The 17,129-nt window shown below is 30.4% G+C and overlaps 3 protein-coding genes across 5 annotated transcripts; 1 reads left to right on the top strand and 2 right to left on the bottom strand.

Annotated features, from left to right (window-relative positions):
• Positions 1–1,119: 1,119 nt before the first annotated feature.
• LOC132952124 (NEDD8) lies at positions 1,120–1,800 on the bottom strand. Its single transcript, XM_061024286.1, has 3 exons — positions 1,594–1,800; positions 1,400–1,512; positions 1,120–1,339 (listed from the first exon to the last, which is right to left on the bottom strand). The coding sequence occupies exons 1-3, from the start codon at positions 1,627–1,629 to the stop codon at positions 1,243–1,245; spliced, it is 246 nt and encodes an 81-aa protein (XP_060880269.1). The 5' UTR covers positions 1,630–1,800; the 3' UTR covers positions 1,120–1,242.
• Positions 1,801–5,289: 3,489 nt separating this feature from the next.
• Positions 5,290–9,815, top strand: LOC132952685 (TBC1 domain family member 12-like). The gene is made up of 8 exons (XM_061025046.1): positions 5,290–5,890; positions 5,988–6,036; positions 6,097–6,286; positions 6,356–6,473; positions 6,544–6,778; positions 7,560–7,760; positions 7,827–8,040; positions 8,216–9,815. The coding sequence occupies exons 1-8, from the start codon at positions 5,601–5,603 to the stop codon at positions 8,416–8,418; spliced, it is 1,500 nt and encodes a 499-aa protein (XP_060881029.1). The 5' UTR covers positions 5,290–5,600; the 3' UTR covers positions 8,419–9,815.
• Positions 9,816–10,410: 595 nt separating this feature from the next.
• LOC132952127 (uncharacterized) lies at positions 10,411–15,264 on the bottom strand. 3 transcript variants are annotated; one of them, XM_061024291.1, is made up of 4 exons: positions 14,964–15,264; positions 14,572–14,825; positions 12,167–12,437; positions 10,411–10,792 (listed from the first exon to the last, which is right to left on the bottom strand). In XM_061024291.1, the coding sequence occupies exons 2-4, from the start codon at positions 14,761–14,763 to the stop codon at positions 10,482–10,484; spliced, it is 774 nt and encodes a 257-aa protein (XP_060880274.1). In that variant the 5' UTR covers positions 14,764–14,825; positions 14,964–15,264; the 3' UTR covers positions 10,411–10,481. The 3 variants fall into 3 exon arrangements, with proteins under 3 accessions (XP_060880274.1, XP_060880276.1, XP_060880273.1); XM_061024293.1 differs by having other exon boundaries at positions 14,991–15,264; XM_061024290.1 differs by having other exon boundaries at positions 14,945–15,263.
• Positions 15,265–17,129: the final 1,865 nt, after the last annotated feature.

Genomic DNA, 17,129 nt, shown 5'->3' with positions numbered 1-17,129 from the left:
AAAAATAGGTACACAACATTACCTACCTCTACAATCAAGGTTAGGTACATACATATAAAATAAATATTATAATGTTCATCATATCAATAAATTACTCAAATAAAATTAATAAAAATATACTACTTACTTATAAAATAATATATTAAGAAAATTCAATTTTTTGGTTAAAACTCAAATTCGTTATTGAATATATATGGTTAACATTATTGAACTGTTAACAAAATAAATCACTTTTAATAGAGAATATTTCAATTTTCCGTTCAGCACAATCAACACAAAGAATTGATAAATTTACTATATTTTATCTGCACATCACAATGATTACACTAAGGCCAGGCGCCCACCAATGCGGTGAAAATAAAACCAACTGCATGATCACTCCAATTACCTAGCTGCCCGTTTCGCACTGCTTAACCTAACACTACCACTGTTTATGATTATAAATTATAATATAACGGGTTACTTTTTGGCATAAAAACTGTAAGTAATAAAATAAGTAAAATAATTTAGTGTAAGTGATAACTAAGATTTACATTTAATTAAATATCTAACAAATAAATATGATATGGATAATTAATAAACCAATTAAAAAAAAATTATGAAAAACACTAAAACTGCAGTAATGCAATAATTTAGCACTAATGGAACAAAATTAAACGGACAAATAATAAGAAAATATTGAAATGCTTGAAAAAACCATGAAAAATTAAATGTTGGTAAAATAAATTAACTCCTTATTATTAACTATACACCTACATGAATTTTAGATGTAGTTAAAAAAAAATATTACATTTTAATCTATTTGCTTCAAAGTAACAATATAAGCATGCATTTCAATTAAAATTCAATGAAACAAAATTGGTAAATTATATTATATTTATTTTAAGTATCAAATCTTATTTTCAATATTTTAATCATGCACTTCCCAAAAAAATACTCAAAAGCATGAAGTAATAAGCCCTCCTGTATTAGTATGGGTTTGTTTACAGTGTCCAGTTTAACAAATTCATATTTTTGATAATATTAAATCGATGAGAAAATGTTTTTTTTTTGTTCTAACGTAGACATCCAGCCACGTTAGATAATCAAAATCAAATTTAATACACACATTTTTAATAGTTGATTATAGTAAATATTTCATTTATTTATTATTGTTGAATTCAGTTACATATGAATGGAAATAAATAAAATAGTTGAAAAAAAAAAGTTTGAAATCAGAGTTATGATCGTTTTTACACATTATTAAACGGATTGGAAAATACCTCCTCTTAATGCTAATACCAAATGTAATACAGATCCTCCTTGAACTTTGTAATCTTGAGCAGTCTTTTCATCGTTCCTGAAAGCAAAAAGGTTAATTAGGTACAGGTAAAATAGATTATGTGAAATTCAGTCTTACATCTGTTTTCCGGAAAAAATCAATCTCTGTTGCTGAGGTGGAATGCCCTCTTTTTCTTCAACTCTTTCTTTAATTCTTTCAACTCTATCTGTAGGTTCTATATCGATTTCAATCTACAATGAAAAATTAAAAACATATAACAATAAGTACAAACAATAATATAGCAATGGGTATATATTAAGTGTACTACTTGCCTCTTTTCCTGTTAGAGTCTTGACTTTGATCAACATTGTGTAATTTTTGTAAATATGTGTTTTTATACTTAATAAATTAAAAATGTTTTTTTTTTAAAAATGTGCTTAAGCCTTAAATATGTATTAAAATGATGCAAAGAGAAAGAAGTGAGTTAATGAGTAATGACATTAAATGAAGTGATAAACCGACCACTAAAATATTACTACCCCACACGTGATAACAAGAGTGTCGAGTGATACGATATTACGATTACAGAATGACAATGAAAATACAATCTTGTTTATCAGCAGCAGCTACAAACCGGTGAAAATACTTTACCAACATCATGTCGTATGAATTCTAATATTCTCGTTAAAAAAAACCCGCTAACATTTAAAAATATAAGTAAATCATAATTTACAGTAAATTATAATAATATACATATGTATATTATATAGAAATTCGCTAGACTAAACCGGTTTAAAATTATCCCACATTATCCCGCACCGGGATAATGAACCATGTAAATGATATGGTCCAAACATCCCGGTGCATTATTTTTCACACCGGTTTAGTCTAGCGAATTTCTATTTAATATACGTTTTGTGGCAAAAACTTTCTTTTAAATTTAAATTATTGAAATATAAAATAACTAGCACGTTGGCTAACGAACAGACCAACAGCACTTATAAATCATAATATATTATTTCGTTATTGTCCGGCATTGCCGCCGTGGTATACGAATTGTAATCACTTTACAAAATTACATTCACGTGTATAATAAGTACATTATACAACAATTATACGAATATCGGAGTATAGATCGTAAATATTCGTATACCGCTAGAAGTAGAATGATGCAATGACGAGCTATAGCACAATTTTCGCCTAATTCGACTGGGCTATAATAGTCAAATTGGCCATCTTTTAATTCGATTTGGATTTAATTGGACTTTATAAATGCATTGCTATACGCGGCATAAACTCTCCGATGGGACAATAACGTTTGACGTTTCCAGAAATAAACTATTTTTAAATACATATTAATTAGTGATTATTTAATAAGTACTTATTATAATAATATGTATAGATTGCAATATTATTAATCGTATACAAGGGCCACGGGGTGTCTCAACTGTGACATGGTCGTCTGGAGATAATACTATATGAGATATTTAAATTTAGATAAAGCTACTAGAATATTATTGTCATATCCATAATCCCCATATGCATTTATAAAATGTTTATGATCTATACTAAATAACTTTCGTATTTATTTTTCATTTATGTTTTTTAAATTTATTTTCAAGAAGATATAGCTATATAATAATTATATCATATCGAGCTAATGATTTCGACGTGTTTGTAGTGTTTGTACAATTTATATTTATGTTTAAAAGTTGTATTATGGGTATAGTTAAAAACTTAAAATCGTGCACAACTGTAAATTATGACATTTATGGCAAAGGCATTGAATTATTTCATTCGCGTGTTTTTTGTTGAAACTTCTTAGTTCTTGGAAGAAGTTCGCGGTCTACCATGACAATTACCCCTAAAGTTTCGTCGGAGCGCGGGTGGCTTCTCGCTCAAGCCTTTGGATTGTACTTTTAATTTACACTATACATATACGATATACCATCACATTTGCTCAATGCCTTATTAATGTACAGTCGTGTACTCACCACTCGTATATCCCGTACACATTAATTATTGTATTGATTATATATATATATATATATCAAAAGATAGATATAATGCTACCTATTGAGTCCTATTGTGTAAACCTATTAAGTGAAAATAAAATAAAATAACTTACAGTGTCTTAGTGTTTTTCGATAATCTGTTGATGACGATCATCGGACCGTGATTATCCTCCGGAGAATTTTCATGTTGTGAATGACGAAAGTTAGCTGAAATAGTATATTGTACGGATACTATTTCTTGTCACGCCTCTGCGTCCATTGATCGCGCCATCACGGCAAAGGTAATTCAGGCTGGGATCCAAGCAACAACCAGACTATTATACGAAAACAATATTTCACGAAAGAAACGGTTTGGTTTTATTAATTTTAAGCGTCATGCATGGAGGCTATAATGTGAATAAAAGATGTAACCATAAGTTTATGTTTTATAAGGCCCGTATGGTATAGATTTCAGTATAAATAATAATTATTATATTAAAATAAAATACGAATAAAAAAATGTGATCAAGGCAAAGGTAATGCATTATGCGGGGATCTATGCAGTATGCAACAACCAAATTATTATACGAAAACAAATTCATGAAAGAAAAATGTTTACGCGTCATGCAAGGAGGTTATAATAATATGAATATAAGATGTAACCAAAAGTTTATGTTTTATGAGGACCGCAGTATAGATTTTAGTGTCTGTTTGTTCAGAGAATACGCGTGATATATCTGAGCTCAGTATACTCTTGGGGATTTCCATTTTACCACCGGTACTTTTGGGGAATTCCATTTTACCGCCCGGTATTTTTGGCGATTCCCACTTTACCGCCCGGTACTTTTGGCGATTCCCACTTTACCGCCCGGTACTTTTGGCGATTCCCACTTTACCGCCCGGTACTTTTGGCGATTCCCACTTTACCGCCCGGTACTTTTGGCGATTCCCACTTTACCGCCGGCTGGACGGAAAAACGTCGCTTTCCAACGCTTCAACCGTAATCGGCGCAGGCGTGACAAAAAAGTTGTTTCCGATGACAATTTATTCTTATGCCATTGTTGTCAACTGAAGCGTTTTTCGATGAATAGAAATATTATGTAAGCAATGAATTACTTTATTACCGATAGTTTATGATTAACTGCAATATAAAACAGAAAAATAATATTATAAATGTCATATTGACAAAGCTTTATTTAAAATATTTTTATTTTTTATTAATATTTTCTAATTATTTTAAAAAGAATAATTAATCCTACGTATTTTTGAATGTTTAGAATTGTAAAGTGTATCTAAATTTTCGCAATTTTTTTTATGTATAAAATGTACAGCCCATCATAAATGATGAAATCATAAAATGATACTGTATTTTGCAATCATGAGTCAATGACATGTCAATTTGGGCGGGTTGTTACTTGTACAGTTGTACAGCATACTATATAGTAACTACTAACAAAAGTTGTACTGGCCGTGTGCAAGACTTCCTCGTTAGGTCCGACTGTACGAAGTACCTGCTACAACGAACTAAAATATTAAACAATAATTAGTTTAGTACCTAAATTACGAATTATGATCGCTGCCGCCCACTGGCCAACATGAACAGGTTATCTGGTCTATAGAGCTGACTATTATGATTTAAGTCTATTTTACGTGAATACTCGAGTGGATCGCAAAATATGGGTCAATAAAAATAAATTTTCTCGCAATAAGCCCCAAATAAAGCATTAAGCTATAGATAAGTATATATAACATAACTAGTTTATATATAGGTTTATGCATTAAGCTGCAAGTTCGCAACCTTGATCCATAGACCTTATACTTAGTACAAGGTCTATGCCTTGATCTAACAAAATATTTCACTGCGTTAGTCCAAGGATATCAAAGAGAATATAATAACATTGTAATGATCCACTGTCAGTGTATAAGCTCTTTGGCAGGCGTAAGTCTATAATATTATTTACTTTGTTCGCAAGTTCGCAACCACGGACTAATATCGGAATCATTATCAAATTTTGGAAAGTAAATAATAATTTTACGACCATGACAAATACGATGATAATATGTGATAACATGAGATATTTTTCAATTTTTTGACCATCAACAAGTGATAAAACAACAGTCAAATGCTGATGATGTGATGTATAAACGTATAGTAAATTGAGTAATACACTAATACGTATTGTATTTTATTTCACAACGTATGTGGTTCGTGTGGGTGACGTCCGTTTTAGAAACTAATCTGTTATAAATTTCCGTAATATATCGATTTTAACATGAAGAAAACAGAATGTCCACTGGTTCGTTGATTGTAATATTGTCACATAAACGATTATTATTCATCATTGATGAACGATTCCGGACCGCTTAGTCCATTCGACAATGGATGTTTGTCCTATTACTTTGATAATTTGTCAATCAGTGACCGAGAAACTATTGCAGAAGATGTCAGCTATACAATCGATTCAGATGACAGTAGTTGCTCTAGAACAGCATGTTCGTCCATATTTGGCTCTGGTCCCGACGAATTGGAATCAGAAACAGCTTTGTTTTCATCATGCAGTGGCAGCATCACAAAATCCAATGAGTGTCTTATTGACATAGATACATCAATTGATTCCACTTGCCCAAATCTCGGGTAACTTACCTACCTTTATTGATACAATTTTCAACAATTTAAGTTAAATTTAAAATTAATATAATAAATTAATATTATTTGGTACTTTTTGGTTTAGGAAAACATCTGAATGCTGTTTAGTAACAATTGGAAAATCTATTCAAAAAGTAAAATAAAACAACAGTCATAAATTTTACATTTAGGTAACTATCATTATTTTGTTTCAGAATAACTATATTGAAGTTAAATCTTTTGACCGTATAAGTACCAGAACAATTGACAATGAAGACAAAATAGCCGGTAGTACAGCTCTTATTTTAAATTGTAGACCCACTCAAATCCCTGCCAAACTACCAAAGGAGCAATTAGAACACGAAAGACTGTATGAGAAAATTTTACAAAATGCAAAAAAAAAAGGTAATTTTAAGCATATTATTATGTTGTAGTTATTATTTAAAAATAACATTAACTATTTAAATTTTACAGAGTCAGAGAAAGCAAAAAAACATAAAGAACATTTAAAACAAAAATTAAAAAACGAAGAACGATTAGCAAATGTTACGCAAATATGGACTCAAGAAATAATTCCAAATTGGCATAAAATGTAATATATATTTAAATCTAAGATATATTCTTTTATTATACAAATTTATTTATATATTAATTTTTATTAGGTGTCGGACAAAGAGATGTCGTGATCTTTGGTGGAACGGTTTGCCCTCGAGTGTACGAGGTAAAGTTTGGTGTTTAGCTATTGGCAATGACTTGTTGATCAATGAAGAATTATATAAAAGTTGTGTTTCAAACTCATTCAATAAATTTAAAGACTCGGAAGCTACTATGGATTGTCTAGAATATATTCATTTAGATATTACACGTACATTTCCTCACTTGGGGATTTTCCAACAAGTAAATAACTATTTACTTAGTCATTTTATTTTGATAAGCAACATTTTGCTGATATAATTTCATAGAATGTGCATACAATTCTCAGATAAGCAATAGTAAGACTATTTTTAAATTACAAATATTTAGATATGCAGTCGTATAATGTACAATGCACACTAATCTAATTAAAATTGCTTTGAACACCAACAATAAAGTAAATACATGAAAATATATTCATACACTGTGTTTTAGTAGTTGGCTATAATCTACTATAAGAGTACTGTGCAAACACTGTAAAATGGACATGGTTCCATATTTTGATTAATTTTTATTTATGACAATTTATAAAATAAATCATGAGAACCAAAATGTCTATCAAATACCAATGTATGTACTATGTATGCATATAGGCCTTAGATTAAAACAATATATTTTTATCCCTGACTTATATGATTAATGTAATTTTAATTTAACACAATTTAAACAATTTCTGTTTAATGTTTAATACCAAATTAATGTTAAAGATTATCTTCCTGGTATTATAATTTATAAATAATTATTCTATAAGCTAAAATTATTTTTTAAGAATATAATATGTCATTTATCAATAGTATTCGCAGGACTTCTAGCAAATCTAGTACATTTTTATCCACGTCTTGATACATAATTCAGCATCATTAAGTGGTACTTCTACTCTGAATACTACCTAGGTTTAACAAATGCATCATACAAATTCTGTTTTTACCATAACAATTTGCTTATGTTATAGTTTTTGTTCAAATCATTTTTTTTTTTTTTTTAGGGTGGACCATATTTTGACGTATTGAAAAGGATTCTTAGTGCCTATGTTTGTCTCCGGCCTGATATTGGTTACATTCAGGGCATGTGTTTTATAGCAGCTATTTTACTTTTAAATATGGAAGAACTTGAAGCATTTGTTTGTCTTGTTAATTTAATGGAATCTCCATGCTTGAATGCATTTTACACCGTAAACCAACGTTTGGTTAGTATGATATAAAATCCATACCTATTTGAAATCTGTCCATTAATGTAGTTATTACTGTTATAGATGACTTCTTATTTTTCTACATATAATGATCTACTTAAACATAATTTGAATAGACTCAATACGCATTTTAATCTCATCGGTCTAACCTCTGAAATGTACCTGGTTGATTGGATATATTCAGTTTTTGCAAAATCAATGAACTTAGAATTGGCATCTATTATTTGGGACAATTTTTTAAGAGATAATGATCAATTCTTATTTAGAGCTGCACTAGGTGAGTATACGTAATTATTAAAAAAACATTTTTTTTTAATATTTTTACTAATTGTTTCAAATATAATATTCAAGACAAATTTTATTAATGAGCAAATTTATTTGGAGAATACTGAAAAAAAAATCTCAATCTAGAAAATAAAAGATAAGATATATTTATATTGTTAATTTTGTAGGTATTTTACGCAGTAATGAGTCTCAGTTAATGCAAATGGATTCTATAACGTGCGCTCAATATTTAACAAAGTTACCAGAAAGTTTTACATCAAGCGCTTTATTGAAATCAACTACTGCTATTCGTATGTCTATTGGAAAACAATCGTTTAACTCCTTACTTGTTTACAACCAAGCAAAATGTACCCAAAATTCTTTGGTGTAAAAGTTTTGATATATTTATTGTTGTTATTGCTCATTTATATTAAGAAATAATTATATTATATAACTATTTAATTGTTACACTAATGACATTATATCTTAACTTTTAAAAATAAGTAGAAGTATGAAGTATAGATTCATACAATTTATTTATCACAATAATAATTTGGTGTATAACTCATACAAGATATTAATCGATAACAATAATAGAGTATTTGAATTTCCATCTGCAATATCACTTGTTAATACTGATATAATTGAACTTAGTATTAAGTTTGATACATTCAACTAACACATTGACTGCCATGTGACCGCCGGCGATCATAAATAAATGTGGTTTTATATTAACTTTTACATGATGCTACAATAATGCACTGAAAAAAGTCTGATGGCATAGCGGGAATCATTACAATTTTTTTAATGTAAGAAACATATTGTTTTTTATATTTTTCAAATATAGTAGTATATACAAATTTGGAATGACACTGAAAAATATGCTTAGCATACCGATAATACATATCAAGTGACCACCGCCGGCCACATAGCAGTCAACGTGCAGTAACTGCTATAAATTGTAATTTAATCTTGTTTGTCCTAACCTAACCAATTATCATAATATTGAAGGATATCACATATAATTATATAACTGGAATGTTAAAATACATTACAATACATTTTAAGTAAATTTATTTATAAACTCGTATTTAAAAGAATGTACCTATATCAATACCTTTTATAAATTTTAAAACTAATTATAATATATTAATTCATATGGATTGCCCATCTTGGATTCATTTATTGCCGGGCAACACCAAGTATTAAAGCTAGTATTATATAAATTTAACATTTTAATTTTGGATCAATAACAATTATTTTTATTAATGTTTCAATACATTAGTACCTAACATTTAATTGCAATTGAAATTGTTATATTAAGTATTTACCAAGGCTTAAAACTAGTTTTTGATTTTCTAACTTTGTATCCATGACCAAAAACTGCTGTCTAGAAACTCAGTTGATCTTTATTACCTGTTAGTCAGTATTCAATTTAACTCATTCGTGAGACTTTAAATTATACGACTAAAATTTTGTCATTAGTGTAATATAATTTTTTTAAGTTTAATATAGTAAGTTTAATATAACTCATCACCTGTGTTAATCATACATATCCAAAATAAGATTTTAAATATGAATCTTTTATACCAATATCTGTTATATATTTATTTTATTGTTAATTATATTATTACATAATTATTAATTAGTCTTAATTTTTACATGACAGTATTCAAAGTTTCAAATTATTATTTATTAATTTTTTTTTTATAGATTTATTACAATTTAATTTAAATGTGATAATATGCTATTTTTATTTAAAATATGTTATGTTTGACAATAAATGTGAAATGTTTTGACTTTCAAAACTATATACTGATTATGTTTTTCTTTGGCAATTAATTTCTAAATACCCAAATTTGAATTTAGCATTTAATTGTTTTATTTAACATTAATTTAAATTCTTAGGTAGGTGAATTCTGTTTATAGTGTGAATATTATTTTTTTATTAGGATATACGCGTCTTAGAGTGTTGTTCCTAGAAAGCTTGGTTAACAATTTGTAACAACTTTTTGTAAATAATTTCTTTAAACTGGGAACATAGGTAGTAAATAGACAGAAAAAAGTGATTTACTTTTCAATAATCATTCAAGTAAATGTTTTAAAATGCCCAAAAACAATAACAAGTCATTGCATTTGAAAACCAACTCCAAGCAAAGTTTGATTTGTCTAAAACATGGTGACAATTTTTTACTTTTGGTTGCTATTTCTGCGCAGGGGCATGTCAATACTACACGGAAGGTCACAGACATTGTCAACGTTTTATTATGTACATCATAGAAAAACATGAATCATTTAGATGGATTTCTCTCATCCATTTATTTGCAAATAAATATTAAATGAAAAAAAAACAATTGAATGTATTAACAATAACAAAAATAAGTACTTCCTGGCTTTCACCTATTAAGGTGTTTAATAAAAATGCTACCTGTGATTTATGTTTGATAGATAATATCAATACTGATAAAAACCATTAAAAGCGTCAAAGACAAAGTTGAAATGATGTGGAAAATAATAATTGTCATTGTAGTCATCGCCGCCATAGTAATCATCGTAGTCATCATAATCTGAGTGATAGGAATAGTACACCAAATGCAGGGGATAAAAGTCAAAGTCATTGTACTTGACATAGACGTTACCATCACTGTTCACTGTCGTGTCGGCCGTGCCAGGTGGTACAATCAAATTGTTTCCTTCATTCCATTTATGGTTGACCACGTATGTTTCTTTCACGAGCACGGAGCATATCATGATAACTCGTTTATCTGCAGTCGGTCATGAGAATGGAAAAACATAACCACATTATTGTAGGTAATAGATAAACTCTGTTCAAGTTAAGAAACGTAGTCGGCAGCCGACTTGAGCGCAGGAGCGTGGCAATACTACACGGCAGGTTAAAGATAATTGTCTAGAGGGGGGGGGGGGGGGGACAAAGGGTGTTGCTTGACTGTAGCTCGACGAAAATTGGTCACCGCCAACTACATTTCTTAACTTGAACAGTCACGCAACTGTGAGCTCACACCTGGATGACCAGAGCTAGATTATTTATTAGGGGGGAGGGACATTTAATAAATTATTTACATTATATTAAGGGGATCAAAGCACATGTAAATTGTCATACATTTTAGACCAATAAGCTGTGGTAAACTACACATAATCCGTAATGTCCTATTTTATTTTTAATATATGTATGAATTCTTTAACAAAATATCCAGGCTTTTTAGAAAGTTGATTTTCAATTTTAAAATTAAGATACTTTTTTCAAAAATCCCATGAAATAATAGGATTAACATTTGTATTTTTATTATGGACACATCTGATTTTAAATCAAAAAAGTGATTCCTATAGAGCATATTTTTCTAGAAGCTTATAAATTCAATTATTTTTTTCTCGAAAAATCGTACTTCAGGATGTATGTTTAATTTACTACCGCTTTCAGTGGTTTTCTTAGCTATGCAAACAAGAATATATTTCATTTTTCGGGATGTATTGACATGTGCAAGAGTTGCTTCGGCGGTGTAACAGCGATACTCGGAAACACACAATGCACATTGATGTTTATTTACAACTCATACATAGATACAGCCCAAATATATGAATTGCCTAAATACTTAAGAAAGATCAAAAATGTCCTACAAATACATAATATTAGTCATTAGATAGAAATAAATAATCAACCAACCATTTGAAAAAGTCTGTACATTGAAGTGCTAAGAAACAAAATAAATATTGATTTAACATTTTTTTTTTTAGTAATTTCTGATAATTTGTAAATTTTTAATTTTGACCCTCAAAGTTCCAACCAGATCCAATTTGTTACCAGAAACCACCCTCAGAGTTAAGGCATTTTTACTGCTCACATCAGCAACACACACTAAAACAAAATCACACATCATTGCAAAACCAATACATACACTCATCGTTTCCCTCAGAAACTAAAAGGTGAAATCGACAGCAACCAAAAAAAAATCAACAAGGGCCAGACCAAATTCTGTACACAGTACACATCCGAACTATATTTGACAACGAACGATTTAGATAGGGCCCAGAAGCATTTCTGTGTGGTAGCCGGTACTTGGTAGAGGATGGCTGGGTAGACACAGTAAATTGTCTGTAAGTCAGTTGATAAATGATAATACCTTGGCGGGTAGAATTGTCGGCATATTTGTCGGCGTACTCGGCATCTTCACTAAATGACACGCCACATCCGTATCTGGAACGCCGAGTAAGGCGCCAGTCGAGTCCGCTCTTCAGCGACTTCAGGGCCCTGGACTTAGTGGTCACGTGGTATAGCAATATTTCCTTTACACTGCCCGCTCCGCCTATATCCAACTGCATTTCCTCTTTGCGCAACAAGTACATGCCATACATCTCCGGGAAATTGACCCTCTCTATCCATTCGACATAGCACTGAAATATTATACACAATAGTATTATATACAATACTAGAGTGATAAGGGTTCATTCCAAATCACACACAGATTCTACACTTCTTAGCGTAATATCGGTAAATAATAAATATAAAACAAATGGATAATTATAATTTGGATTGTCGACAGGCGTATGCAGCCATCAATGAGGCAGAAAAGCTGGGTTTTCTATGACAGTGAATATACCAAAACTGCTCAAAATGTATAGAACTGCTTTGAGGTTCTGCAAAATGGCAGAATAAGATAAATATAGCGCGTAATCATTTAAAATCATACCTATAGCTCCACCTACGGACATTTTTACCCAAATGGCAATAAATAATAATCCAGCTAATAAATGAAAATTATTGAGGGGATTCAATGTTGTACTGCAAGTCTGTTACAATCATAGCAATCTGATAAAACTTCTGGAAAACATATTTAAATTTGTGCTAAAGTAAACTAAAAGATAACATATGCACTTTTTTTTTGAAATTCAACTCTTGAAAATTTGTTTTTAAAATGTTGAATATTAAAAATCTTAAAATTTTAATAATCAAGGCATTCAAAAATGTTAATTAAAATGTAAGAAAATTTTTTTATCACATCTACTCAAGTTGTTTTTTTTCGTTTAGACTTTTTAAACATTGATAACCTGGGGAGCCCTCTGAATAATCATTATTTAATAATCTTAATTTTTTAGGCCAATAAAATATTAAAATGTCATTCATAGGTATATATTATAAGTAGCATGCTACTAGATATTGTTTCTCTGCAAGGAAAATTGAGGAATCATAGATATGTTTTTGGGTATACTACTTCTCGCAGTTGGTTTTTAATTTTTGGTCGAACTTTGAGTTGACAAAGCATTTCATATTCTCACATATTTTGAATTTTTTTTTTATCCAACATTTTTTTTACTTATTTTTTGAAATTAGATTTATTTATTATTTCTGTATACTGAGTACTTTTTCAATGTATTTCTAAAATAATATTTTTTTATGGAATATTGTAAGATAAAAATGGGTCCCTTTAAAAAAAAATCACGTAAGTGAAAAATTACAAAATAAAACTGAAGACTGTTCAAATATAAATTCATAATAACTAAAACAAATCTAAATCTTAATTCCCTGCATTAATAATCGACTGTGTATCAAATGATAAAAATAATATGATCACATAATACCTATGTGGTATTACATTATAATAGTATTATTATAAATTAATATATATTAATAAAACATGTCCCGATATAAATATATAATAAAAAATTATGCAAGAGCACATTGTTTTTACATTTTAATTATAATATAGATAACTACTATACATTTATACATAAATTAATTTCATAAATAAACCATTTTCCTTTCCATAATTTGTTTTGTATTTATTTTTGACCAAATGCGTTAATTCCGCTAACCCATAGCCGGTCCCAATTCCGTAATAAAAAATAATGAGCATAATATTATATGCAGGGCCGGTTTGGTGAATACCAGGGCTATCATGTGCGAAACGTTTTTTCGGGGTCATTTTACTATTTAGTGGGCGATAGGTGTTAATTTGGGGCCTCAGAGACTGTAAGATTTTGAGACGACGAATCTGAATTATGAGGGTCTAAACGCACTGCTGTATTTCCGCCGTCGAGTCGGAACGGTTTTTAAGTCCACAGCCAAACTACTATATTTAAACGGACAAAACCGTTTCGCCGTTGGTCATCGCAACATGCAACCCAACCTAACCTAACCAGTAACCGTCGCACCGTTCGTAAAGTAAACACATTGTTTTGACGGAGAAAAACCCACTGTGACGGTTTATTTTCTATGATAACCCCTATTGGATCAGCGGCAAAAAAAACGTAGTGCGGTGCGGGTATAGTAAACTGAAATCCGCGAACGGTAGAACCGTTTGGACTCAACGGCGAATATACCGCAGATGAATACATGAACTGTAGCCCCTATAATTAATAATTTTTGCAACAGCGCGCGGGCCTTTCCAGTGGTACTATTGTACTAACGTATCATTATTAATGTAAAGACTATGATTACACCATTAATGCACTCGGCATGGTTATAATATTAATAGACGCGTTTAATATTATCGTGGACAAAATTACAATAATATTACGAGGTACTCACATCAGGAAAGGTATCGTAGATTTCGCGTTTGATTCGCCGGATATCTTTGAACTTCAGGCTGCTGTCGAGCTTTGCACTTTGGCTGTTCGGTGAGGAATTGTGCCGCCGTCGTAAAAGGGCCATGGCGTGCGTGGTAAAGTCCGACGAAAGGGTTGGTGTCTTCCCGTAAGACCGTGTCGTAGTATTTGCCATCGTTCAGAAACGTCACGGAGTAGTCGAATGAAACGTTTGCTATTCGACCAGCGCCAAATCACCTGCAAAAAATTAAACAACACAAACAATATTATATATCGTTATTTGTTATTTGTTTTAATTATAAAAAAAACACGTCATGTAATAATAAAATACAATAATATTATCATATCATAGGTACCGTTGTACAACACACACACCGAAACAGAATTATAAACGATCTATACCTCTCCTAAACGATACTGTATTTTAAAATTGTTAAAAATAATAATACGAGTTTGTAAGCGACAAGCGTTTGATTAGCGGTCTACGTCGAGTATTGTACGAACTACGAGTAAATGTGTTCCAGCTTGCAGCTATCGGTTTCGGGTTTTCCGATGACTGAGGAGCGCATTCGCTATTCAGTATTCACTGTAGTTAGTGACCGTACTACCGTGGTCTGTAAATTAGTCAAATTGACTCAAACTGTCTGCGGCCTGTGGGCTGTGACCTATTGCAGAGTGGAAGTGCACGACCAACCGGATGAACGAGTTTTTGATATCGAATTATTGTTTATTTTTAGCATTGTTATTGTTATTTGTTGTTGTAACTTATCGGCTATAGCAGCGAATGCTCCGAATGGGGATTACGGTGTATACAGACTGTATGTCTGTATGTAGTATTACTGTATAGTGTATAGGTCCCCCCACTCCCACCACATAAAAGATAGTATACAAACGGTGGCGTTAAAATTCTTTTGTGTCCGATCCGGGGGTCCATGTACTGCCGCCGCAATAACGCATGTCACAATGCTTTTGCTCTATGCCTCTATCCCACTATCCCAGTATCCTACGATTGTATATATAGAACGGTCAGTGTTTGCACATCGACCTATGCTACGTATATTATATTGTTACTTAGATTTTTAAAAGGAAATAGCTTATTTTGACGCTTCAAACTACGCTATTCTATTTAAACGGCGATCTATACGTTGATAGAAAAAAAAAATGTAAAATATTACTTTTTTTCGAACCTAGGTGTTGGCGACATACCTGTTGATAACTTTTTTAATACAAATTTTACTTTTAGTGAATTTTGTAGTGAAAACTGAAAGGATTTCAGAATGAACTTCAAAACTACGCTGTATAGAATATCGATAGTTTACGACTCAGTCAAATGACAATTTTGCCAAAAAAAATTTTCAAACTTAAGAAAGGGATTGAACATTTTAAAACAGTTTTTAAAGCGACGTCTATGTCACTTAGATTTTTAACGGGAAGGAGCTTATTACGACGCCTTAAACTGCGTTATACTATTTTTTTAAACGGCCATCTATACGTTGATAAAAAAAACATTTGGAAAATGTTACTTTTTTTCGAACTTAGGTGTTAGCGACATATCCGTTGATTGCTTTTTAATAAAAATTTTACTTTTAATGAATTTTGACAATTTTGTGGTTTAAGAATTATTGTGGGCCCTTATTGAGCCCTTATTGTGGGCAATGTTCAGTATAATAATATTGATAAAGTATATTGTGTGGCAAGGGCCCAAGACGGAAATTGCCTTCCCGCACGAGACACACATTACACATACTATTTTTCAAGGCTGGGCATTAACGAGTTAAAAAGTTAATTTTATTTTAACTTTTTAACTTAACTATAGTTACTTTTGACTTTTCATTAACTTAACTGTTAACTTACTAAATTTCTTTCTTAATTAACGTGAAATTAACGAGTTAATTTTTCATTTTAAGAAGTAAGTTAAGTTATTTATTTTGTTTTTAATTTCAATAATTTTAATATTTCACTATTTCAGTCTGTTTCGTTTTCATGTCAAAAAATATGTATCGTAAATTGTTTAAAGTTAAAAATGTATATCATTCGAATCTAACTTATATGGAAATACTATATGAAGTATTAACGCTATATCCTATAATTTAGTTTTGGGTTGGAAAAAAATTAAGTACGCTAGCGTTGTATAAACAAATTGACTTTTTTTTAACTTAATAAAAAGTTAATAAAAAGTGTGTATCAACTTTTAACTTAACTGAGTTAACCTATAGTTAAATTAACTTTTAACTTTTTGTTATTGGTGCTTAACTGAGTTAAAAAAAATCACTAACTTGCCCAGCCTTGCTATTTTTTGTCCCGCGTCTGCATTCATCGCGGCAAAAGTAATGCGGGTTAGGATCTATGCAACAACCGACTATTATACGCAAACAATATTTCACAAAAGAAATGATTTGGTTTTATTTATTTTAAGCACCATGCATGGAGATTATAATATGAATATAAGATGTAACCATAATAATTATTATATTAAAATAAAATAAGAATAAAAAAATGTAATCACGGCAAAGGTAATATGCATTATGGAGTCGAATCTAT

This window comes from Metopolophium dirhodum, chromosome 9 (genome assembly GCF_019925205.1).
Source record: "Metopolophium dirhodum isolate CAU chromosome 9, ASM1992520v1, whole genome shotgun sequence".
Classification (NCBI taxonomy): domain Eukaryota; kingdom Metazoa; phylum Arthropoda; class Insecta; order Hemiptera; family Aphididae; genus Metopolophium; species Metopolophium dirhodum.
This window is presented reverse-complemented; position numbering and strand designations above follow the sequence as displayed.

What these genes read in the sequence shown, in the direction of transcription:
- LOC132952124 (XM_061024286.1), bottom strand. Translation starts at nt 1,629, where the DNA reads ATGTTGATCAAAGTCAAGACTCTAACAGGAAAAGAG. An exon ending in AGACTCTAACAGGAAAAGAG is followed by an intron (nt 1,513 to 1,593) that starts GCAAGTAGTACA and finishes TTTTCATTGTAG; the next exon opens with ATTGAAATCGATATAGAACC. An exon ending in ATTTTTTCCGGAAAACAGAT is followed by an intron (nt 1,340 to 1,399) that starts GTAAGACTGAAT and finishes TTTTGCTTTCAG; the next exon opens with GAACGATGAAAAGACTGCTC.
- LOC132952127 (XM_061024291.1), bottom strand. Translation starts at nt 14,763, where the DNA reads ATGGCAAATACTACGACACGGTCTTACGGGAAGACACCAACCCTTTCG. An exon ending in TCTACGATACCTTTCCTGAT is followed by an intron (nt 12,438 to 14,571) that starts GTGAGTACCTCG and finishes ATAATATTTCAG; the next exon opens with TGCTATGTCGAATGGATAGA. An exon ending in CGACAATTCTACCCGCCAAG is followed by an intron (nt 10,793 to 12,166) that starts GTATTATCATTT and finishes GACCGACTGCAG; the next exon opens with ATAAACGAGTTATCATGATA.
- LOC132952685 (XM_061025046.1), top strand. Translation starts at nt 5,601, where the DNA reads ATGAACGATTCCGGACCGCTTAGTCCATTCGACAATGGATGTTTGTCC. An exon ending in TTGGAAAATCTATTCAAAAA is followed by an intron (nt 6,037 to 6,096) that starts GTAAAATAAAAC and finishes ATTTTGTTTCAG; the next exon opens with AATAACTATATTGAAGTTAA. An exon ending in ACTTGGGGATTTTCCAACAA is followed by an intron (nt 6,779 to 7,559) that starts GTAAATAACTAT and finishes TTTTTTTTTTAG; the next exon opens with GGTGGACCATATTTTGACGT.